Below are 25,127 nucleotides of genomic sequence, written 5' to 3' on the forward strand. Positions count from 1 at the left end.
ACAACAAAAACGTGAAGGCAAGTCAATAGGGGAAGATAATCTTGTTCAACATGCTGCTGGAAGAACGTGGTCCACATGAGGGAAAAGACCCTGTCCTGTGCCTCAGCGTATCCACAGATTAACCTGAAATGGTCACACTCGTAAATTGTAAGAGCTAAAGTTTTATAAATCCGTGAACTTAAATAATGCAAAGTTTTCTTCAATAAGACATAGAAAAGCCAGAGTTATAGCAAAGAATATGTTGGACTTCATCAAAGTTTAAACGATCAAAACTATGTTTTGATTATGTTCTGTTAAGAACATGAAAGGCAAACCACATATGTGGTAAAGAATTAGCAGGTAAAGAATGCTATCCAGGGCTGTGTCAACATGAAGCTGAATATATCTCTTTCCCTGCCCCACCCCGCTGCCAAAAAATCATTGAAGTTGATAGTGAATGCAAGCTTTGAATGTTCTATGAGAAGCGCATGGCCGCAGAAGTAGCTGCCAATGCTCTGGATGAAGAGTGGAAGGGTCATGTGGTCCGGGTCAGTCGTGGGAATGACAAGGTTTTCCCATGAAGCAAGGTGTTTTGACCCATGGCAGAGTGGGCCTACTGTAGAGTAAGCAGCATTCTTGTTACAGACCAAGGAGAACTGGAGAGAGGAAGTGCAAGTCTGTTCGTGGATGCATTGTAGATGCCAATCTGAGTGTTCTCAACTTGGTTATTAATAAAAAAAGGAGAGAAGGATATTCCTGGACTGACAGACACTACTGTATCTCATCATCTGGGAACTAAAAGAGCTAGTAGAACCTGAAAGCTCTTTAATCTCGCTACAGAAGATGATGTCCGCCAATATGTTGTCAGAAAGCCCTAAACAAAGAAGGTAAGAAGCCCAGGACCAAAGCACCCAAGATTCATCGTCTTGTCCCTCCATGTGTCATGCAACACAAATGCCAACATATTGCTCTGAAGAAACAACATACTAAGAAAAACGAGGAGGCTGCAGAATCTGCTAAACTTGTACCGAAGAGAATGAAGGAAACCAAAGAAAAGCCCCAGGAAAAGATTGCCAAGAGACATAGGCTGTCCTCACTGAGAGCTTCTACTTCTAAGTCTGAGTCAAAAACAAGTCTTTAAGAGAAACAAATAAATGATCAGACCCTGGGGGGAAAAAGAGAGAGAGAGAGAGAGCCATGTAGTGGACCATGCCTTTAATGCCAGTACTTGGGAGGCAGAGGCTGGCAGATCTTTGAGAGTTCGAGGCCAGCCTGGTCTACAGAGTGAGTTCAAGGACAGCCAGGGTTACACAGAGAAACCTTGTCTTGGAAAACAAAACAAAACAAAATTGCTGTCCAGATTGTAAGAGCCAGAGGTGGTTGATGGTACCAAGAAAACTATTTTTGAGACACAACAGGGCAGTTACAGTATGATTCATAGGGATTGTGACAGCGTGAGAAGACCTGCTCAAGCCAGACAAAAGCCCAGCACATAGACGGAGGTAGGCAGTATAGCCCACCATGAGCTGAGAAGTTGTGGATATTGGATAGCTTCTGAGATAGGGGGAGTCGGTTCCCATCCTTTGGCGCTTTTTTGGAGACACATTCTCTCTATTATGTAGCTCTTGTCCTGGAACTTGCTTTGTAGACCAAGCCAGTCTCAAACTCACAGAGGTCTGCCTGCCCAGCACATTGAAATACTACTTCACAGAAACTAGTTAACAAGACTGAGAGCACCATGACACGCGGTGTGTGTGTGTGTGTGTGTGTAGTGACTAACAAAAGGGCACCAATACTTAGGGAGACACTTGGTAGTTTCTTATGAAACTAAATGCTGTATAACACCCCCCCCTTTTTTTTTCTCTTCTGTGTTTCTTACCAAAGGGAATTAGAAATTTTGAAATAGGCTGACTGGTCAATGAGCTTCAGGGACTACCCTGTCTCTACCAGCAGCCACCAGGTGACAGATTGCAGATGCCCTACCAGTAGGGCCCTTTCTGTATGATTGGGGAAATCTGAATTTTGGCTCTCGTGCTTTTCAAATGGGCACATCAGTAAGCCTTCTCCTCAGACCTAGTTTTTGCTTTTCTATTTATTTTCAAGCTGTCAGAGACTAATAAACAATTTATTCTCTCATTAATAAATAAGGATTAAGTGGGATTTTGTGATAATATATAAATATTTCAAGATACAGAACATCAATATATAATTTTCTTCCTGTGGGAAATGGACGAGATTGAAATTTTAGACCCAAATTTTTTCATTCTCTTAGCCACAAGTTTAGCAATCTTGTTGCTTATTTCCTTTATTATAAAATCCACTCTGATGTATAAAAAAAACTTTAACCAGTGGCATGCCTTTAATCCCAGCACTCAGCAGGCAGAGGCAGGTGTCTCTCTGTGAGTTCAAGTTGGTCTATGTAGTGAGTTTCAGGCTAGCCAGGGCTACTCAGTGAGACCATCTCAAATTTTTTTTTCTCCCTCTTTTAGATTAAGATTTGGTTTATATCTCAAAGCAGAGGGGATTGGATATGAGGTTTGAACAAGGGCAGAGTTGTGCTTAAATTTAAACATGGAGCCACAGTAGATTCCCTGGGGCATATAATGGAAAAGGCCAAATGCCACATCCAGTGTGCAGGTAAATGGCTACTGGCTGAGCTACTCCTGAGCAAGCATTCAGGATCACAAAGATCATTGAATGCTCTTGCCTGTGGGCAGGCAAAGAAAGAAGTTATATGCATAGGGTTTGGATTATTCATTCCATGGACGATAAAAGCCTGGGAAGTTCTTGGCGTCAAGAGATTATGATTTCAGAATCTCTTAGATTTCAGAATCTCTTAGAGGCGGTGCCTCTCTAATGTTGACAGACCCTAAAAGAGCAAGAAGGAATCTAACCAGCATGGGAAACATTAAGACAATTGGCTATGTTTGTGAGTATTAGCTAAATGTTTGAAACTAAAGAAGTATTATTAATAGATTTCAGATTGTTTCATTAATTTTGTTTTTCTCATGTTTGTGTGTGTGTGTATGCATTTTCACATGGTTGCTAGGGATTTGAACTCATGCCTCGTGCTTGTATAGGAGGCATATGTAGCCACAGAGCTATGTTTTCTATGTACTTGCAAACTTGTACAAAATTGTCATCTGTCCACCATCTTTGTTTTTCCACCTCTATAAATTTGCAGTGAATTAGATTTTCATAACAGTGTCTTTTCATATGTTAAGACCATCTTATCTCACCTCTTCTATGAATAATAAATAGTCTTTGGAACGGAGGTCCTTTTTGAACATTACCATTTAAATGATTAAAATATCTCACTCATGAAATGATAAATGAGTAGCTTATTCAGAAAGACTTGTGAAAACATTGATGTTAAGCTTTTTGCTCTTCCTGTAAATCAGACCCAAACCAGATCCATGTCGTGGAACTTCCCCAGAGAGTGTGCATCCATAGCCTTAATAAACACACATGATACACAGGAATAATGAGGTCTGGACCTAGTCACCAACAAGATAATTCCCAAGCAATATCTGAGACAGGATATGGTTTGGAAATAGAAACCAGTCCCCTAGAATTACCTAAGTATTGGTAAAAAGCAGTGTCTCCAGGGGGCAGGAGAATGCCAGGGAGATGGCTCAGCAGTTAAAGCACTAGTTCTCAAGTAAGTGTGAGGACCTGAGTTTAGGTCCCCAGCACCCACACAAACACTTAATGGCTGGGGTGGCCAGCCTTGGATCCCAGTGTTCAGGAGGTCTAGACAGGGGCTCTCTGGGACAAGAAGGCTGGCTAGACAGGCCAAATCAAAGGAGCTCTGGGCTCACCAGAGAAACTGTGCCTCAACATACAGGGTGGAGAGCAACCAAGGGAGACACCTGATGTAGACCTCTGGCCTCCACACAGCTACACGTGTGGAGCTATACTATACACACATAAACACGAGGGAAAGGAAGTTTCTCCCTGACCGAACATGTGGTCATGGAGCCTTATTTCCCGGTGTCTAACAGCAACTGCCCAAATGCTCACGGCTTTTCTTTCCTCCTGAATTTGCATAACGTGGTGTGTGCCAAAGCCATGAGCAGGTTTCCCACTGGGGTCAGCTCTAAGTCAAAACCTGGCACCACATGGTGGTGGTTCACCATTATCTGTAAGTCAGGTTTCTGAGGATCCAATGTGTTCTTTTGATCTACAGGGCACCAGGCACAGACATGGCACACATTTATATGTGCAGGCAAAACACTCGTGCATAAAAATTGTGCGTGCGTGCATGCGTGCGTCCGTGTGTGTGTGTGTGTGTGTGTGTGTGTGTGTGTGTGTGTGTGTGTGTGATAGAAAGAAACCTTGTCCTTGAGTGGAATCTGGGCACCTCATAGAAAGGGCCCTGTATCTGAGTACATACACACATACGTGACAGTCAACTTTACTGTTGTTACAGGTGACCAGAGAGGAGTGGCTTCAACCAAGACCACACATGCTTATTACAGGTCTGGAGACTAGAAACCCAGCATGGACCCCACTAGACTGCAATCCGGGTGTCTGGGCTTCATTTCCTCCTGCAGGGTCTAGGAGAGTTCATTTTTGTCCCTCTGAAAGCTGGAGCATTCATATATTTGTTAACTCATGGACCCCTTCTACATCTTCAAAACCAACAATACTGCACCTCTCTGAACATTCTGCTGTCACATCTTTTCTGACCCAAAATAGGAAAGGTTCTCTAATCTCAGGACCTGTAGAATTAGATTAGGTTTACCTGGATAACCCAATAGAACTGGATAACCACAAAAATAAGATCATTTTATGGTCTTAATCTTCTTTTTTTAAAATTCTTTATTAATTACACTTTATTCACTTTGTATCCTCCCCCCGTGGTTCCCTTCCTCCTCCCGTCCCAATCCCTCCCTTCCTCCACCCTCTGCATGCATCCCCCTCCCCAAGTCCATGATAGGGGAGGTCTTCTTTTCCTTCCTTCTGATCCTAGTCAATTAGGTCTCATCAGGAGTGGCTGCATTGTCTTCTTTTGTGGCCTGGTAATGCTGCTTCCCCCTCCAGGTGAGGTGATCAAAGAGCAGGGCAGTCAGTTCATGTCAGAGACAGTCCCTGCTCCTATTAAATGGAACCCACTTGGATACTGAACTTCCATGGGCTACATCTGTGCAGGGGTCTTAGGTTATCTCCATGCATAGTCCTTGGTTGGAGTATCAGTCTCAGGAAAGACCCCTGTGCTCAGGTTTTTTGGTTCTGTTGCTCTCCTTGTGGAGTTCCTGTCTTCTCCAGATCTTATTGTTTCCACCTTCTTTCATAAGATTCCCTGCACTCTGCCCAAAGATTGCCCATAAGTCTCAGCATCTACATTGATAGTCTGCAGGGCAGAGCCTTTCAGAGGTTCTCTGTGTCAGGCTCCTGACTTGTTCCCTCTTTTCTCCTTCTTTTGATGTCCATCCTCTTTGCCTTTCTGGATAGGAATTGAGCATTTTAGCAAGAGTCCTACCTCTTGATTAGTTTCTTTAGGTGTATAGATTTTAGTAGGCTGTCTTACAGGGGCTAGCAATTAGAACATGGATATTTTGGGGACAATTATTCTGTCTGACATGGAAAACAACTAATATATAATAAGAATTTTAATTTACATGGAAAGATTCTTTGAATTTTAAAAATAAAGGAATATAAGTAACATATCAGTGCATCCCTAGGCACATGCAGTCATTTTAGAGAGAATAAAGGTTTTAAAAATACGTGTATTGGTAATATATTTCTGGTGACATATTTCCCCAGAATATGAGAAAATTGGAGAGCCATAACTGTCTTATTCCATTTTGTTCTCTATCACAAAGTGACTGAGTTGGGGGCTTTATAGAGAAAAGAGGTCTAATTGATTCATAGTCTGAATGCTAAGTGAGGTAACCATGTATGATAGGGACTTGAGTCTTTATCTCCATATGTTCGTAGAAACACACTAGCAGGGGCACAAGTGGAAGAGATCACACATCATGAGAGATGGAGGGAACATAAGGCTAGACAAAGCAAAGAGATCTTAAACTTTATTCATGAAAATATATTTTTTTCTTTTTTTATTTTATTAATTACACTCTTTTGAGATCTTAAACTTTATAATCCACTTTATAATATGTTTTGAGTCATTGCTCAAAGCATCCTGTGAATTCATGGCCCTTGGAACTTGCTGCATAGACCAGGCTGGCCTTGAACCCAGAAATCTGTCTGTCTCTGCCTCCCAAGTGCTGAGACTAAAAGTGTGCACCACCAGGCAGGCCCAGCTCAGCCCAGTGTCTTGAGACTTAATCTATTCCCTAGACACAGGCATTGATTAACTCTAAGGGTGATGACCTCAAATCAGTTTTACTTGCTCTCAGCACCATTATATGGAGATAAAGCTGCCTGCATAGAGGCGTTTTTGGGGCAAAATATATCCAAATATTGGCAGTAGCTGTAGTCAACAACATAATTCTCAGAAGCATCAAGTTAAGTGAAAACACAAGGCTTTGGGGCTGGGTGGATCGCTCACTGGTACAGTGTTTGCCTAGCATGCTTGAAGGATTGGATTTAATCTCCAGGACTTGTTTGTTCCCAAGGAGCCAAAGGACTACCCAAGTCTGTGTCTGAAGTCCATGTATGAGTTTCTGAGGGCTGCGGTAATATATTGCTAGAAACTATGTGGCTTTTTGTGGAACATGTGCCCAGGGAACTGGCACAATCCTTCTGACTCATTAGCCCAGCTAAACTTCATTCCTTCAAGTCCACCAGCTGTATGCACTGGTGCTTGGATGACCCTGGGCCACAGCACAACAGCTTTCGTTCTGTGGCTTTTTAAAGGATCTAGGAAAAACAACATCTTTATACTCCAGATCTGCACTGCAAAGGCAGACCATAAAAAAAGACTCCAGCCAGTCCAGCTTGGAGAAATACATGAATTTGTTAGCATTACTTTTAGAAGCCTGAGTGGCTAATAGGCAGCTGCACCACTGAAAGGTTCTCACCCCTCCCTCACCAAGCTACCGTTTCACATGACTCTAATTCTACAGAGAATTAATGCAAACTTGGGTTCAGAACTCTACTGTAAAAGCAGTAGAAGTGACTACAAGCTCAGACACTGTAAGTAGATGATATCTGACCGTGAAACTGATATCTTGGTGTTATATTATCTGCTCCTTCCTTGTCCCTATCAGAGATTCTGCCTCTCTGCAATGACTTCTCCAACCGTAGGAAGAGTTGCTTGTGTGCTACAGTGGGGTACAGCTAAAAATGATGGCTTGCTATCTAAGATGGAGTTAGTCTGGTTAGGCTTTGAAGGATTAGTCCCAATGTATTATCAGAGTATTCAGATCAGAGCACCTGAGTCCTGGCATCCACAACAAAGTGAGGATCAGCACCCCATAGTCAACCCAATTAAAGAGACAAGCAATCATGAAAAGCAGAGAAGAGATTCATTTGATGTGGTCTCGTTTGGAAGAGAAGAAAGTGATCCGTCATCCCCCAAGTCCATCTTCAAGATTCTGAAGGTTAGGTTTAAATAGAAAGCAAGATGTATGAATAACTAAGCAGTTCAAGTCAAGAGATGGTGCTACTCATTGTTGACCCATCATTGTTTCTGCTCCAGTGTCTCCTGTAAGGTTGTCTGGCAAGTTGTCCTTGGAGACAAATTCCCTTCTGATTGGTATCACACTTTTGCCTATTTTTTTCTAGGTGATATTCCAGGGGGCAACCCCAACTTCTTGGTGACCATTGTTTCAATAGTCAATAGTTCCGACAGACCACTGCTCAATAGTCTGTTAGGCAGGCTGGAGAGATGGCTCAGTGGTTAAGAGCTCTTCTAGAGCATCTGAGGTCAGTTCCCAGCACCTGCACAGCAGCTCACAACTGCCTGTAACTTCAGTTCCAGGGGATCCAACACAAAATACTAATGTACACAAAATTAAAATAAATTTTAAAAAGTCTGTTGGGCAAGAGAGGAGCACATATGTCTCTTTATCTTCATTCCTGTCAGGACAGATACATCTTTAAGGAGCAGGCATTTCTCGGGCTAGTTCGTGAAGTGCTTCTGTACAAGCATGAGAACTCAGTTAAGATTCCTAGTACCCATGTAAAAACCTGTGGCCATGTGTATAACTCTAACACTGGGGAGTGCAGCCATGCAGATCTCTGCAGCTCACTAGCCAGCCACTCTATTCAAACTTGTGAGCTCCAGGTGAGAGACCCTGTCTCAAAAACTAAGCTGAAGAATAATGGAGGAAGACACTTGATAATCACACACACACACACACACACACACACACACAGAGAGAGAGAGAGAGAGAGAGAGAGAGAGAGCTTTCTCTGCTTCTTCCTAGCTTTCACTATTGTTGAAATCTTTAGCATTCCTTGGCTTGAAGCTGCATCACTATACTCAGCCTCTATCATCACTTGGCTTTTTTCCCTCTACCTCTCTGTATTGCTCCATATCTGACTTTCTCTATGATGGTTGGTTACATTTAAAGCCAGTGTAAACTCATTATGACTTGTTTATAATCACACATTCCCTATTGCCAAATAGGGATGTCTGTTACATATTGGAGGGTGTCCAGATCTTCTGAGGAAACCCATGGCGACCTATGACAGGTTTTTCAGGGAACGGCCTCTGAGTTGAGATTTGCTTGCTGGATATCTACTATGGATTACCCTGGGAACAGCATCTATAGGAGAGCGAGGGAAGCAGGGTTAAGCTGAAGAAGTTACAATAGAGCCCACAGGTTCACAGGAACGCTGAAGCTGTGAAGGCTTTTCGGAGACATCCGTACGTTAAGTAAATGGTCCAGGCTTTTTTATGTCTGCATCTACTAGTCATGGAGTGCAAGCTCCCATTGTGGAGGAGGTGAACTAGCTCCCCTGGCTGAGGATAATGCTCACAAAGGGACACAGTTGTGAGCCTTCAGCAATCAGCACTCTGGCTAATGGGAGAGTAAATGTCTTAGTCCCGTAAGAGAGGTCTAGACTGATGCCACTATATTATGTTTATAAAGCAGAACGTAAAAATAATACAGATTAAACAGTATTATGCATTTGTATATCTATATATCTAGACATCTAAATATATGTGTATATATGTGTTTGTGATAAAAATGTGTTTAGGACAGTTCCTGGGTTGTTAGTTTGTAATTTTCTATTACATTTGGCTTTATAAACAATGTTTTTGTTTTTTCTTTGTCTGAGACAAAGAAAATGTTTTTGTTTTTTCTTTGTCTGAGTCCCACTATCTAGCTCAAGCTGTTCTCGAACTCCGGATCCTTCTGTCTCAACCTCCTAAGTGCTGTGCAAACACTACCATGCCCATTTATAACTAATTCTCATTTTTCAGTCTTTTTGTATGCATCAAATCTATTCATCAAGAAAATAGAGGGGGAAAAAAAGAACTAGGCAAAAGCAATAGAAATAAAATTAACAAGATTCTTTGGGAGGAAAAAAAATTTCATGCGCAAAAATAGCAAATGCTAAGTGCATTAAAAACACAAGCATCCAGGTGAAGAAAAACACATGAAGACATCCCCCTGTGTTCCTCTCCTTTGTGTTTGCTTGTGGAATGGTCCTAATGTTTGCAGGTTTTGTCTGGCAGTAAGACATGGATAAAACATCACAGTTTGCTTCCCCTTTACCTAGTTGGGGCTGGCTTAACTGTGGCTCTATTTTTTTTTTTTTTTGAGATAACTGGAATGATTACTAAATCTGGTGATACAATAAAGTTAAGCAGCTACTGGGACAAGGCTCACGTGTCAAGCTATGCCAACCACTCACAGGGAAGGATGGTAAATGGCTTGCCACACCTTTCTGTTTTATATAAGTCTGTGTGAGCCTGTGAGTTGAAAAAATAAGGGAGCTATTAAAGCTGTACTTTTATTTATTACAGTTATTTGGTGTGTGTGTGTGTGTGTGAGAGAGAGAGAGAGACATGGCATGTTTGTGTGGGTCAGAGGACAGCCTAAGGGAGTTGGTTCTCTCCCCCACGTGGATCTGAGGGATGCAACTCAGGTCATCAGGCTTGGTGCCAAGTACCTTTATCCACTGAGCCGTTTCACTATTCTTAAAGCTGTAGATTTAAATTCCCTTGCTTCAAACAGGCTGATCTCAGTTTCATTTGGAAACTATGCTTATAGAAGTGGCCATGAATGTGAGCTCAAGTCCTGTTTGAGCGGAAAGAGCGCTAGAGTTTTTAGGTGCAGGATGTCTCTTTGGATGGAAGAACGATCTGGCTGTGACATGTCTCTCAGTGAGTGGCAGGGTGGGTGCAGCTGGCCAGGACAATGCCCTCCTTTCCTTCCTTCTAGGAGCAGTGGGCCTGGTAGAAGAGGACGAGTCTGACTTTAGTCAAAGGTTTGTCTAAAGCTGCCTATAATCCCTGCTGGACCTTCAGATGAGCTCTTAAGATGTCGTGTTTCTAGAGCAAGGGCATGGCTCTTAGGGATTCTCACAGTGGAAGGTCTACTAAAGAGCTGGTTTCTTTGGGGGAAGAGTGGGGCTGTTGTTTGAATGCATCTTGACATGAAAACACAATGTTCTTATGGTACTGTTATTGATTAAGGAAGTCAAATATTGCACTCTAATTAATTTCTAATGCTAAAGATTCTATGTATTTTAAGTTAGTTTATTCATAACAGAACTTTTTTTTTCTCCCTGCTCAGGATTTGACAACTGGATGTGGAATCAAGGGCTGGAGAAATGGCTCAGTGTTTAAGAGCAGTGTCTGCTCTTTAGAGGTTCTGAGTTCAATTCCCAGCAACCACATGCTGGCTCACAACCATCTATAATGGAATCTGATGATCTCTTCTGCCATCCAGGCATACATGCAAATACAGTGCTCATATGTATAAATAAATAAATCTTAAAAAAAAATAATAAAGTCAAAGCTCAATGTGTCTGTTTGGCAGAATGCCTCTCAGTACAGAGGAAACAGGCTCGAAGGGTGCACAGCTGGGACTCATGCACTCTGAACCGAGAGGCTGGAGGATTGAAAGCTCAAGTATAGGGAGTTCAGGGCCAGCCTGAGCCATATGATACCCTGCCAGAAACAAAAAGCAAGCTCAGTGTTGAACTATATTCAACTGAAGGTCAGAGAGTACAGATGGTGACAGAGCTGTTAGGAAGGGGTAATGACAGATTTGGCTCTTGTCGCAATGATTTAGCTACGGTGGTATTAAAAAAGGAAAACTTCCCAACTTCTATGAAATTCCCTAATTATACATTTTCCTTCTATACAATGAACTATTGCTGATTTTGCTTTGAAAATTGGCTGTGAATTTGTAAAAACTTGTATCAAAATTTAGAAAAAATGCTAATGAATTTCAGTGGAAATCTTAGTGTACTACTACAATACAATGATGTTAATTCACATTTTTTACATTAAAGACTATTCTCAACTTTAAATGTCTTAAATAAATGATTCTGAAGTCTAATGTGGTTGTGTCTGATTCTCTCCATGGCTTCCCTCTCTCTCTCTTTATTTCTTTCTACAACAAAGTATGACTATGTATTCTTGGCTGGCCTGGAACTCAGTAGCTATGTAGACAAGGCTGGCTCAAATTCACAGACACCTGCCTGCCTCTGCCTCCTGAATGATGGGATTAAAGGCATTAGCTACTATGCCCAGCTTCTTATATATAGTGTTTAAAAGAAATTCTACAGCAACAATATTTGTTTGCCCAGACAGTTTCAGAGAGACTAATTATGAAGCTATTGCCATATTCTAGAATAAAAACACTTGAGGTTTGCATTAGTTGGTGGTAGTAGAGCTAGGCAGGTTAATTTTGTTTACAGAGTGAACAAGACTTGTTGAAGAGCTGGATATGAGAATTTAATAGGAAGGAAGGTTGACCCATAGGTTTTGCATTTCAGAAAGATCATGAATAGTGGTCAAATTAAGGAGACGGGGAAGAAAAGGTAAAGATTTACTGTTCTATTGCTGTGAAGAGACACCATGACCAAGGCAACTTATAAACGGAAGCATTTTACTGGAGGCTTGCTTGCACAAGTTTCAGAGGGCAAGTCCATGAACAACATATCAGGGATCATGGCAGCAGGCAGGCATGACTCTAGAGAAGCAACCGAGAGCTTACCTCTGATCCATCCTCGACTGCATAGCCAGTTCCAGACCAGCTTGGGATGTTTGACATCCCACGGAAAACAAAAACAAATAATAAATACATGTATTAAGCTTGAGTGGAGAAATTGAATGAGCCCTTGGACCTCTCAACAGAGCCTAACAGAGACTCAATTTGTTTATTTCATGTGTTTGTCTCCCCGTCCTTCTGGAACTTGCTGAAGTACTTCCATGTTCTACATCATACGTTTGTGTCCCCTTAAAACTTTCTTTCAGGGGAAGGGGAGATTGCTCGTTGGGTAAAGTTCTTGGTTCTCAAGCATAAGGACCTGTATTTAGATCCCTAGCATAGTGTGAAAGCCAAGAGCAGTGGCTTGCATCTGTCATCCAGCACTGGGGAGGCAGCGACAGCAGAGCTAAATAGGTGAATACCAGGTTCTATGAGAGACCATTGCTTTAATAGTCTGATAGTCAAAGAACACTAGCGTCTTTAGAATAGCTTTGGTCTTGCTAAGCCAGACAAACTCTGTTTCTCTCTCTGCCTTCACTCCATCATCCCCCCACAATACCAGAAATACAATGATTCTGGCTCTTCAGGGTTTAGCTAAAACCTAAGCGTTTTCCAGGAGAACTGCTTCACAAGCTCCACGAAGCATACTTTTCATTCATCTTACAACGGTTAACGCTACTAGGTACTACGAGGCAGTAGAGTTGTCTGGAATTCCGAGTTATTGGGAGTGTGGAAGCTACGGCAGAGATTTAAGAAGTGGGGCGGAAGCGCGCAGCGCAGGTAGGGAAGACCGCGAGCCTTCATTCGAGAAGCTCGAGGAATGAACACGGGTCTCATTATTACAAAGGCGTAAACATTCGCGCCGCTCCACGCCGGAATCTACTACTACCTTCCCCTTCCGGTTCCATTCCTTCCTGAAATGTGAGCCAAGCCAGGTTAGATCTCACTGGCCAATCAGCACGCAGCCTTCCGTAGTCGTGAGGGCCGCCTCTGCCAATGAGAGATCCCGGCACTTCGGTGGTGCGATGCGAAGCTTGTGGGCGGAGTCGAATGTTGAATGGCATGTGAGCGATCCACTGTCTTAATACGGAAATGCGGCGCAGAGCGCGCAGAAGGGGCGTGCAGGCGGGGCCACGAAGCAAAGGCTAACCAATGGGAGACGAAGCACTCTCTTAGGACGGGGAAGTCACCAATGGCCACATGGCTACGACTCTGTGGGCGGGTCTTGGGGGGCGTCTGTCAGCGGCGTCTCCGTCGTCACGGCCGGCACCGCCTCCTCGCTCCATTCATTCGTTTTGGGTCCTCCCCCCTCCCCATTCACGAGATAGTGAGGCCTAGTCCCGAGCCATGGAGTACGCTTTCCCGATGGCCGGCTTCCTGTACTGGGTGGGCGCGAGCACCGTGGCCTACGTGGCCCTGCGCGGCTCGTACTCGCTCTTCAGGGCCTTCCGGGTGTGGTGCGTGGGCAACGAGGCCTGGGTCAGCCCGCGGCTGGGCGAGTGGGCAGGTGAGTGGACCGCCGGCGGCGACCCCGGCGTGGCCTCCCCGCCGAGTGCCCCGGGCCCGGCGAGCCGGCTTCTGGAGCGCGGAAACTTCTGGGTCCTGAGACCCCGGCGGGCCCCGGGGCATCTGACGGGCGGGCTGGTGGGCACGGGGAGAACCGTTCTTAACTCTCCGGAGCCTGAAGCCCATCCGAGCTGGCGGCCGGCGTCGGCTGCCTTGTCCGCCCTCGCAGGGTTTTGTTTGTTTTTCAAACAAAGTTTTCCGCCGTGCTCGGAAACGGGCCCCGGGCTGTGGATGGGAAGCACAGGCGAGGGTCGGAGGAAGAGTGGCGGGGACAACGAGTTTGCGAAGCTCTGCTGTCCGACTTTCCAGTTCCCTGGAAGTCCTTTTGGTGGGTGGGGGCGGTGTCGGGTGAATCCTCGCTGAACTGCTCTGTGGAGTCCGTGAGTTAGAGCGATGTCCCTGGGAAAAGGCGGCTCTCCAGAAGGTAATCAGCAGTAGTTTTATTTTTTTTATTTTTTATTTTTTTGCAAAAGGGTTTGAGAAAAAGGGTTTTCACGAAAAGTGAACAGAGCACGCGAACCTTGTTCTCCCCAGTTGGCAGGTCTTAAAAATGAGAAAAGTGAGAACAAAGGTCGTATCAGAGACGTTGAGAAAGTCGTTCATCCTTTCTCCCCTTTGTTTAATTCTTTTTGGCTCTTTTTTTTAAAAAAAAACAGGTTATAATGTAACACCAGTTCTCTGGTGTTTTGAAACTCACTATTGAGAAACATTCCATAGACTTTTGGGGTGTGGTTGGGGTGTAACATGACACCAGTTTTTTTTTTTTTGTTTTGTTTATTAAAGAGCATATAAACAACTTAGCAGGAAAGTCATGACAGTTCATCTTTTGGGGACAGCAACCTAATATTTCAAGAAAATATTAGAAACGAGTTTGTGCATCAGTGATTTTAGACAACTTTTCAAAGTTACTTGTTATCTTTTCTTAGTCCCTAAGGGGAAAATTACCCAGTGTGCTTAAGCTCCAGATTATATTATTTCACAATTGACTTGCTTAGATTTTTTTTTTGTTGTCAGCTTGGAAAAACTTGTTTGTGTTATTTTAAACATTTTTTTAAAGTCAATATTAACAGTAATACCATAGGGAATCAGTTGTCCAATAAACTTGCAAAGAAAGCCTAGTGTTACTTTGTTTTTACTATTTTAAATTATTTATACAGGCTAATACTCATAGTGAAAGTCAAGTGCTGTGACATTGCCATTTCAAAAGTAACACTTGCAACTTAGCTATGAAGGGAAACTGCTAATTCAGGGAAGGGTTTATATGTAAGATTTAGAAAAGAAATTTGAACTCGAACACTGGGACAGAAGAAAGAACCATGGCGTCATAATGGAAATAAAATACTGTTGAGATCAGCTCACTTGAGTTTTGGATGTATTTATTTATTTATTTATAAGCATTTACCTTTTAAATGCTTAAGCAAAAAAGAAGTCATCAGGGGTCAGCAAGATGGTTCAGCAGCCATAACCTTGACAACCTGATTTCCATGCCCAGGACTACTACAGAGAAGAAAGGCAGACTCAGGCAAGTTGTCCTCTGACCTCTCTCCATGTGAACACTTTTACACAGATGCACCTCTCCCGAAATAAAACAGTGACCCCCCCCCCAAAAAAAAAAAAAAAACTTAAAAATGGTCAGTTGTTACTTGTAAACATTTGCATGTAGCTTAGATCTTTAAACATTGTTACTCTTCAAATTCAGGGATTTTTTTTTTTTCTTCAAAACCAGAGTTTACATGAGCTCTTTGAAGCAGTTGGATGAGTGAAATGTAATATTTAGAAAAGAAGCTAACAGGGGCAACACTTAGGTTCTTAGGAATAAGTTGTGATGTGGGGAGAGTTGTGATGTTAATTTCAGAGTTAATTTCAGTATATAGATGGTATTAAGTTTTCTCCCTTACAGAATTGCTGTCTTAATCTTGAGTGCTTATTCCTGTGCAGTCTTTAAATAAATGCTAGTAGGAGGCATTCCTAGGAGGCTTTGTCTAATTTCTGTTAGTGATGCTACTTTATCTTCCTGTATAGACAATTAAATATTTAATCTGGGTTAATAGTGCCGGTTGGGTTTTTATTAACTTGATCAAAGCTTGGGTCATCTCTAAGCTGAGAAAATGCCCGGATGAGATTGGCCTGTAGGCAAGTCTGTGGGGCATTCTGCGCTCTAACAATTGATGGGCAGGTGGCCCTGCATTGTATAACAAGTGAGTTGGTCATGAGTTATCTTTTCTTAGTCCCTAAGGGGAAAATTACCCAGTGTGCTTAAGCTCCAGATTATATTATTTCACAATTGACTTGCTTAGATTTTTTTTTTGTTGTCAGCTTGGAAAAACTTGTTTGTGTTATTTTAAACATAAAATATATGTTTTTTAAACATAAAAAGATAAGACTGTAAGCAACATTGCTGAAGGCCTCTGTTCACTTTGTGGCTTCAGGTTCCTGCCTGAGCCCTACCCTGACTTTCCTTCATGAGGGACTGTGATCTGGAGTTGAAAGTAATGGAAACCCTTTCCTCCCTTAGTTGTTTTTGGTCATGGTCTTTATCATAGTGGTTGAAAGCAAACGAGGATATAATTGTTGTTGAATTAATAATATAATAAAATTAGTAAGTTTGGACTTTATAAGTTAAACTAATTTGTGTAGATTAGTTCCAATGCCTCTAAATGCTGTTTATAGATATGGGTAAATTTGGAAATTTTGTATTTTATTTTACTTTTTGTTTGTTTGTTTGTTTGTTTTTAGTGTTGTATTGGGTGGGGCCATGGATCTTATACTGGTAATGTGAATTTTTAGGGCAAAAACCCCTGTGCCCTGGCAGCCTGTGCAGGGTGGGCTCAGGTACCTGTCACCCAGTAATGGTGAAAGTGGAGGAAAGTTTACTCCAGTTGGCCACACTGAGAAAGGAACAAATAAAGTGTAGTGATCCCAAATGTATCTCAGCCAAACACTTTAGATTAAATAGAGGAAGAATTGGGCAAAGAGCAAGTTGTGTGCATAGTTAAGGTGTGGTCTTGACCATCATTGACTCTTCTTTGTCTTAGTTTTGGTCCTATTAGCTGGTGTGAGAAGTGTATCTGTTCATCTCTGCCATCCTCTCTGAGTTGTCATTCTCTGAAGAGACCATTTTGGTTCCTACTGGGTGATCACTTTTGTTCCAGGATGTAGCTCTGCCCTCGTGGATGGTAGCCAACACCTGGGGTGGAAGGTTCGCTTCACTGCTCTTCCTGGAATTGCAGAATGCACATTTGCATGATTTCAAGCAGCCAAAGAGTGAGAGGACAGAATGAAGGCAAAGATGCCAGGCTTTCCTCCTGTGTTCGGTTACCTTGTGGGCCCAAGTGGGGAGCCAGTGCTGTTTAGTAAACAGGGTTCTTAAGTGTCTGTTTCAGAAAGGACCAGTGAGATGGCAAGTGGGAACCCAGTGAGTAGATAATGGTGGGAAAGCAGCATGTTGTGGGAGCTGTGAGGTTAGTCAAAGCTGTCTCTGGAAGTGATTCCCAAGCTGAGCTCTTAAGGGGCTGTGGGAGTTAACTGGTGAAGAGTGGTAAAAGGCAGAGGGAGGAAAACCTTACAGACACCGTTTTTTGTTTTTGTTTTTTTCCCTCTAGGGGAAGGAAAACTCAAACCACTGTGCTATGAGAATTCTGTTAGCAGGGTCTGAGTGATAAGGCTGTTGAATGGCCCAGCACTGGGTTATTATTTTCTCAAGGAAGCCCATAATACCATAGTGTGAATTGAAAAGCCTGTCAGAAGGACAGCTTTGCTTTATTTCTGATTTTTTTTTTCCCCTAGCAAAACAAGGCAAAATTTGTCTTCTCTCCAACTGGGAATTTGAGACACTACTTTCTAAAAAGTTCTCTGTACTGCCATTAAGTGATGTTTCTATTTTAATAACATAGAGGGATGGATAAAAGACTAGGCAATCTAAGAACTTTAATAATAAGGGCCTCTCAAGGGTATTACATGTTAGTATAACTAACAGATTGGCTTTGGTATCATCTGGGCAAGGGGAAGTTTTTTTGCTCACTAAATGACCTTGAACAAAGATAACTAACCTCTAAGTATAGCTTCATCTTTTAAGTGAGGTAAATGAGTTTCTAGTGTCGTGTTATGCATTTTCATGGGTAATTAACATTTAACATATTTTGTTCATACAAAGCACATATATTAGTAGGGATTGTTGAAATGAAAAAACAGTTGCAGCCCCCATAGTCAATTTCTTGTCGACAATCTGAAGTTATAAAAAGATCATTAGGAAGTAATGAGCCTGGCCACAGGAGAATTCTGTATTTGGTAAAAATTTATGTGGCAGTTTTTTGTGACTGGATGACCCTTTAGTAAATCAAAGCTAGGATAGACTTAGACAAATTCAGTTAGGTGCTGTTTTTCAAGTACATTTGAAAAACCTTGAAGTCATCTTTAATCCTTCTCTAAGTATAATCTGTTAGGAAATTCCCTGGCTGTAATTTCAAAATACTCAGTTACTGTCATTTCTAAGCCTTAATAGTCAGTCTTCTGTGTGCTTTCCCAATGGCACACAGAAGATAGGGACAGAGGATGTGTGGAAAACCTGTGTCACATTGCCATCATCCATCCTCTTCGGTTATTTTGTTCTATTAGATAGAAAACATAAGTAAGCAAAGTACAAGTTCCTTAGTGTCCCAGCTCCAGAGCCTAGGTTGCTGGGACCCGGGCCAGCTCTTGGGCCTTCAGTGTTACTGACTCAGTACCCAGCATCTGATGTAGCTCAAGGTTAGGGGGCCAGGACACTCAGCTCTTCCTGCCACAGGCCTGGCTTCAGGAGATTGGGTCGTTGGCTTAAGGCTCCTCAACCCCAGAGCACTGGAGCTAGTGATTCTCAATGGTGTCTGGAGCCTGCAGCAGCCATGGTTTGTCCTAAAGTGTACCCCTTCAAGAGTTCATTAGAATTTTATTTTTGTTTCAAAGTGGGGTGTTTAGCTTTATTTTTGCATTTTGCAAAATAATTTGTACACCCCTCCATTTTTGCTTTAAAACTCCAAGTATCACATGCCTCTGAAAAGCCAGATTGAAATTAACCAAGGCTGTTCGGACAAAGACTAGTTACGAAGTTATGACAGCAGGAAATCTATGGGGCATTTTCTTAATTCATTATTGATACAGGAGGGCTCAGCTCACTGTGGGTAGTGTGACTCCTGGGCAGGTGGTTCTGGGTTGTTTAAGTTGAGTGAGCAAGCCAGTAAGCAGCATTTCTCCATGGCCTCTGTTTTAGTTCCTGCCTTGAGTTCCTGTCTTGGTTTCCTCTGATAATGAACTGTGACCTGAAAGCCAAATAAATCCTTCCTCTCTAGCTTTCTTTTGGTCATGGTATTTATCACAGTTGGTACCTCCTAGAGGCCTCCCCTTCTCTGAGAACAAGAAGAGGGAGAAGAATGGCAGGGCAGGGGGAGGCTTGAGGGTATGACTGAGAGAGGAGAGAGGGGGCTGTAATGAGGCTATAAAGTGATTAAACAATATTAAAAAAGAAAGAAAGCAAACTAAGATATAGCTGCCTACTGGAGCATTGACAGCCCCTCCAAGGCTGCACCCCTGAAGAGAACTGGCTCCTCCTTTCCAGCAGCCAGCAGGTTCCAGCAGTTGCTCAGCTAGTGCTAGGAGTTCATGAACTGGAATTTTGGCTGTCTTGATCTTGGGTGGCTCTTATGAGGCCGTTAGAACTGCCATGCGTTCCCGTGTTCTGTGGCCCTGCTAGGCACCAGTCCTCCACTACCTCTGGCTCTAATAGTTTTGAAAGTGAAATACGGTCCTTGAGTGGCAAGATGACAAGCTAACCATTCTTCATCTATGGTTTAGGAGAGGTACATGGCTACATTTAGTAAATATTTAACTATTAATAGAATCTTGGTAGTACCTTTAGTCGTGCCTTTTTCTTCCTTGTAGAAATGTTCTGAATAGGTTTTTTTTCTAGCAAGAAAGTTTTTTTGTTTTTTCCCTTCCAATAAAACTGAATAAAACGTGGTTAAGTGGGAGAGCTAAGATAAATTTGCGGAAATTGAAATTTTAGCATATTTGGCCAAAATGGTTTCTTAAAAAATTTAAATTTCTGGTGAAATAAATCCAAGCCTTCTATAACCTTCAGCTTTTTTTTGTTTGGTTTGGTTTTAAAGAATTTCTTTTTGTTTACATCTCATGTAGCCCAGGCTGACTTTAAACTCACTGTGTAGGCAAGGATGTCCTTGACTTTTGGATCTTCCTGCCTCCATCTCCCAAGTGTTGGGATTGCAGGTTTGTGTCATCACGCCTGGTGTAACTTTCAGACTTTTATTTTAAGATACTGGAAACAGTTCCAAATTTCTTAGAAAACATCCTTAGTGAAGGCATATGTATACAGTGAAGATGGTGTGCCCAGCAACAATAACTGCATATAAGCTAAACATAGCACTATCAAGTTCTCAGGCTTAACTTGGTTCTTCTGGGGTCACAGCAAGGTCACAGTCAAGATTATGCATGTGTTTAGAGAAGGGACAGGTAAGATAGATAAATTGGTGTTTAAAGGCAGACAGTTGGCTACAGCTATAGTAGATTGATTAAAAGGAGTAACTGGAGTGCTGATAGCAGGATCTGATGGCAGAGCAGTGAAGAGAGTTCTTGGGGTAAGTTAGAAGAAAAGATCAGAGGTGATTTTTGGTGCCTAGCAAGCATCCTTAGTCAGAAATATCCCCTAAATTTCAATGCCCCTGAATATGTGATACCCCAAAGTTTCAGATTTGGGAGCTTAGATTTTAAATTTGTGGTTTAGTGCTCAGCTGAAGAAGTATGCAAATGTTCCAAAATTTAAAAAACTCCAACAGATCTTGAAACACTTCTGGTCCTGTACATTTTGGGTAACCAATCTGTAACAAGGAGAAGGCCGGCAAAACACATTTTATCACACATTCCTGCAACTTATATGAAGACAAAGATATCCCTCTTTGTGCAAGATCCTGAAATCATAAAGAAAGTGTTTGGTACCTCTGGCCCTAAAGGACATTATTTGCCCTCATTTTGCAGACCCTCTACACATTAAATGTGGTTGGGGAGGGTGGGCTTGTTAATTTTGTGTAGTGTTGCAAGCTAAATTGGTAGATCCAAGACCTCTAGCGTTTCAGCTGTGCTCATAACCCACTCTACTGATTCTGTTGATGACAATGAGTTGCCAAAGAAATATTGCATAGATTTAGTGTATGCTCCTTCAAGGCAGCCAGGAGAGGGGACAGTTTCTTTTAGAAATTTAAATAATCAGTTTTAAAGGTCCCTTAGCATTTATAGCGTGTAGAAAACTCATTCTCTAGATTGGTTTTTCTCTAATGACTGGTATTAACTGCTCACAGCTACCCTAGCTTCCAGTAGAAATACTGCCAGCCACGCTCTAATGACAGTGAGACTCTAGTTCTGTCACATAAACACTGCTGTTGCAGTAAACAAGCTCCCTAAGCCTGCACATGGCAATCCTAGAATTTTGGTGTGGAACAGGAGCGTCTATGTCCCCAGTACCTATTATTGCTTGTCATGTGAAAGGAGGCAATGGTGCCTCTAAATAATGTGAGGAGAAAGGGAGAAAAGCATCAGCTCCACATCAGGCTGGACAGCAACATTCTCACATTCTGGATTAGAATGCGCCGACTTCATGAGATGTTATTGTAACGATGACATCTTTATTTGCAGAGTCTGTTTTGAGTATTCTCAAATGATTTCACAGCAAGCTTGGGAGGTAGGTTAGTGCTGGTTTGCTATTTCCACATAATATACCATCACCAGGGGCAGTATAGCTGTGGGTGTAAGGGTTACACAGCTAGCAAATGTCAGAAAGAATTGACAGATGTCAGAAAGAATCATGTTTTTTTGTTTTGTTTTGTTTACCTCAAATTCCATGCTCTTTCCAATTTACTCTCAACATTTTTGAGTAAGTGTGATTTTTTTAAGGCAATCTAGAACAATGCACAAGAGCTCACACATTGAAGCATTCCTCAAATGTTGCTTAAATGTGAAAGGTCCATTTATGTCATGGCTGTATTTAAACTTGCAGGACTTAAAAGAACCAGGTGTAGGTGTTCAACATAGATTCTGGACTTCTACAGACCTACTCAGTCTAAAGCTCCAAGAAAAGAATGTGAAGCGTGTGTGTGAGTGTGTGTGTGTATGTAGTTCTCTCCTCCACTTTCTCCTGTGTAGCCCAGGCTGACTTGGAACTCCAGTGACCTAGGTGGCCCTCAGACTCATGTCTCAGCCTCCCATTGGGACACTGGGATTACAAATGTGTCACCACACCTGTCCTGGAAATTTTTAATCAGTAAAAGCTTCTTTTTAAAAAAATAGTACATTGATTTATTTGGGACCAGGGTACACACATGACACAGGGTGCCTGTGGAGATCAGGGACTTGAGGGAGCTGGTTCTTTTCCACTATGGGAATCCCGGCTTGTCAGGTTTGACAGCAGATACATTTACCTGCTTAGCCAGTTTATCCACAGATAAAAATTCTTAAGGATTAGAGACAGGGGTTAGCATCTAAGAGCACCTGCTCTGTAATCAGGAGGACCAGAGTTCAGATCCCTGTACCCATGTAACAAGCTGGATGTGGCTGCAGATACCTGCACTTCCACTCTCCAGGGGTGGGGTCAGTGGAGACAGGATTGTCATTGGGTTACCAGGCTTTCAGCCTACCTGAGAAAATAGAGAATCTTCCCTAGAAGGAACAGGAAGAGAGTGATAGAAGAAGATACCCAGTGCCCTCTTCTGACCTCTGCAGGTGCACAGGAGTGAATAGTCATGAATACACTCAACACACACACACACACACACACACACACACACACGTTTTTTAAAAAGGAATTTTTAAGATGCCACTATTTTAGGAAGTATTATTATGACCAGCCTCCTCAACCCATGCAGGCTTTTAAGCCTGGTGTCTATTCTTGAGACCAGGGCTTGATTTATAGCGGTGTTAAAACTTCCAGTGTTTTTGTGTTTAATAGGCGCCCATAACTTTGACAGTTAAATAGAGATTCTTTTATTGGCCAATTCTGTGTGTGTTTGAAATAGATTAAAGGAAAACATTTGATTCTCACTGTGTTGCTCTGTGCCTAGAGCTACAGGAGCACCTCCAGTGTGTCCAAGTTGTTTCTCATTGGAAGCTGGGAGTAAGGAGAAAGGGCAGTCAGTAAGACTGAGTTTGGGCCAATAGGAATTTTTAATTTTGCTGTTTTAGATAGGTTCACAGAAACAGATGCAAGCTTTGAAAATTTAACTGTAAAGAGTTGAGAAAATTGTGCTTGTTATTTTTTTCTACTGGTGATTGTTTTTTAACTGGCTCAATAATCCTAGCCTATTTTTAGTATACTTAGAGAAAAGAAAGTTTAAGTCTGTTTTCTTACAAGTAAGTTTTTAAAAATTACCTTTATTGTGGGGACTAGAGAGATGGCTTAGTGGTTAAGAGTGTTTTCTGCTCTTTCAGAGGACCTGAGTTTGGTTCCCAGCATTATTAGATCATAATTACTTAACAACTGCAGCTCCAGGGGATCCAGCTCTCCTATATACACTGTGGGCCTGCACTCATGTTCATTATCCCCAACACATAATTTAAAAATGTAAATCCTTTAAGAGTCTTTTTATTGTAACATATTAAATTAATATGTTACTTGGTGAAGATTCTTCTTTATTTTTCTTTCTATTTTTCAAGACAGGGCTTCTCTGTGTGGCCCTGGCTGTTCTGGAACTTGATGTGTAGACCAGGCTGGCCTTGAACTCAGATTCATTTGCCTTTGCCTCCTGAATGCTGAGATTCTAAGGTATGCCACCACTGCCTGGCTTATTTTATTCATCCATCCATTCATCTATTCATCCATCTATCTATCTATCTATCTATCTATCTATCTATCTATCTATCTATCTATCTAGAGACATTTTCACTGTTGCCCAAGCTGGTCTTTGAATTTGTGATCTTTCTGTTTCAGCCTTCTGAGTGCTGGGATTACATGATTTTGTATGTGCGAGTGTATGTACATGTGTGTTTTGGAGATAGGGGCTCTCATTGTTCTGAGGCTCACCAAATAGAGTAGGGTGGCTGCCAAGAGAGTCCAAGGGAGTCCCTGTCTATCTCCACAGCACTGTGATTATTGTGATCACCCTGGCCGGCATTTAAATTTTTTTTTTTTTTTTTTGGTTTTCGAGACAGGGTTTCTCTGTGTAGCCTTGGCTGTCCTGGATTCACTTTGGAGACCAGGCTGGCCTCAAACGCCCAGAGATCCTCCTGCCTCTGCCTCCCTGAGTGATGGGATTACAGGCATGTGCCACCAGGTCTGCTCCTGACCTGCTTTTTAAATGTGGGTTTTGTTGATTAAATTTAGGTCTTCATGCTTTCTGGGCATGAAACTGGGCAAAGTGTTAGTTCATTCACTTTGCCAACTGAATGAACTATCTCATTGTCATAACAATTCTTTAAACAAAAATGTTTTTTAGATTTATTTTATGTGTATACGTGTTTGACTTGCATATATGAATGTGTACCATGTACATGTACCATGTACATTCATAGTACCCTAGACTGCAGAAGAAGGCAGCAGATCCCCTGGAACTAGAGTTAGGGAAACCATCTTGTGGGTGCTGGTGGCCAAACATGGGTCTTGTGTAAGAACAGCAAATGCTAAACTGCCATCTCTAGCCCCTTAAGAATGATTCTTTAAAGAATCAATATGGAAGGTAGAAGCAGGAGGATCAGTTCAAGGTCATCCTTGGCTACATAATGAATTTGAGGCCCCCTGGGCTGCATGAGACCATATATATGTGTGTGTGTGTGTGTGTGTGTATGTTAATAAAAAGGCTGTAGATTGAATAGGATAGCACTCTTGGTTTCATTAAAAATTTTTTTTTCCTTAGACTTCATATTTTAGGAGTAAAGTGTAAACCCAGGGAATTGTTGATGGTAGACTAGGCAATAGGAGTTGGTGGTGTGGACTGTAAAGGAAGAGGACAAGGACTAGAAAAGGAAGTCAGTGAGAGAGAGGAAGCAAACACTTTAAGTAAATGTGTGTTCATTTCCATGTAAGGGAGACAGCAGAGTTCAGAGAACTGTGAAGTGTTGGGCCTTTGTGCACTGACAAAATGTAAAAAGGAGTAGGCTTTGAAAAAACCTGTCTGTCAGGTTCTGAGTGTCGTGATAGATGTCATGCTGTCTTACATAGGTCAATACCAGGCTGAGCCCAGTGTTTAAATTCTGTGCTTAAATCCTTTGGTTCAACACTTGGTGTCCAAAATTGTATGCTGTAATTTATAGTTGAGAGGAGTTTGGAAGCTTAGCATATAATATTTTAGGAAAGGGAGAACATTGTTTTTTGTTTGTTGTTTTTTGGAGAACATTGTTTTTGATCAGTCAAAGTTCATCTCCCAAAGCACTTTGTACAGTAGGTTGATAAATCAGTTTACTGTTTCTTTTTTGGACAGGAAGTATAGTGAGAAATGCAAGAGCTGAATCAATATTCCACTTTCT

The 25,127-nt window shown here is 42.1% G+C and overlaps 1 protein-coding gene and 1 pseudogene across 1 annotated transcript in view; both read left to right on the forward strand.

Moving 5' to 3' along the window:
- Positions 1-380: 380 nt before the first annotated feature.
- LOC132646060 (small ribosomal subunit protein eS6-like) lies at positions 381-1,943 on the forward strand (annotated as a pseudogene).
- An 11,405-nt stretch (positions 1,944-13,348) lies between these two features.
- Hsd17b12 (hydroxysteroid 17-beta dehydrogenase 12) overlaps positions 13,349-25,127 on the forward strand; it is a 129,981-nt gene continuing 118,202 nt past the window's right edge. The window contains exon 1 of the mRNA XM_021627339.2: positions 13,349-13,572. Within this exon, the coding sequence (XP_021483014.1) occupies positions 13,413-13,572 (160 nt within the window). The 5' untranslated portion in view covers positions 13,349-13,412. The remainder of the gene's footprint in view (positions 13,573-25,127) is intronic.

The sequence above is a fragment of the Meriones unguiculatus genome, chromosome 18 (genome assembly GCF_030254825.1).
Source record: "Meriones unguiculatus strain TT.TT164.6M chromosome 18, Bangor_MerUng_6.1, whole genome shotgun sequence".
NCBI classification, from domain to species: domain Eukaryota; kingdom Metazoa; phylum Chordata; class Mammalia; order Rodentia; family Muridae; genus Meriones; species Meriones unguiculatus.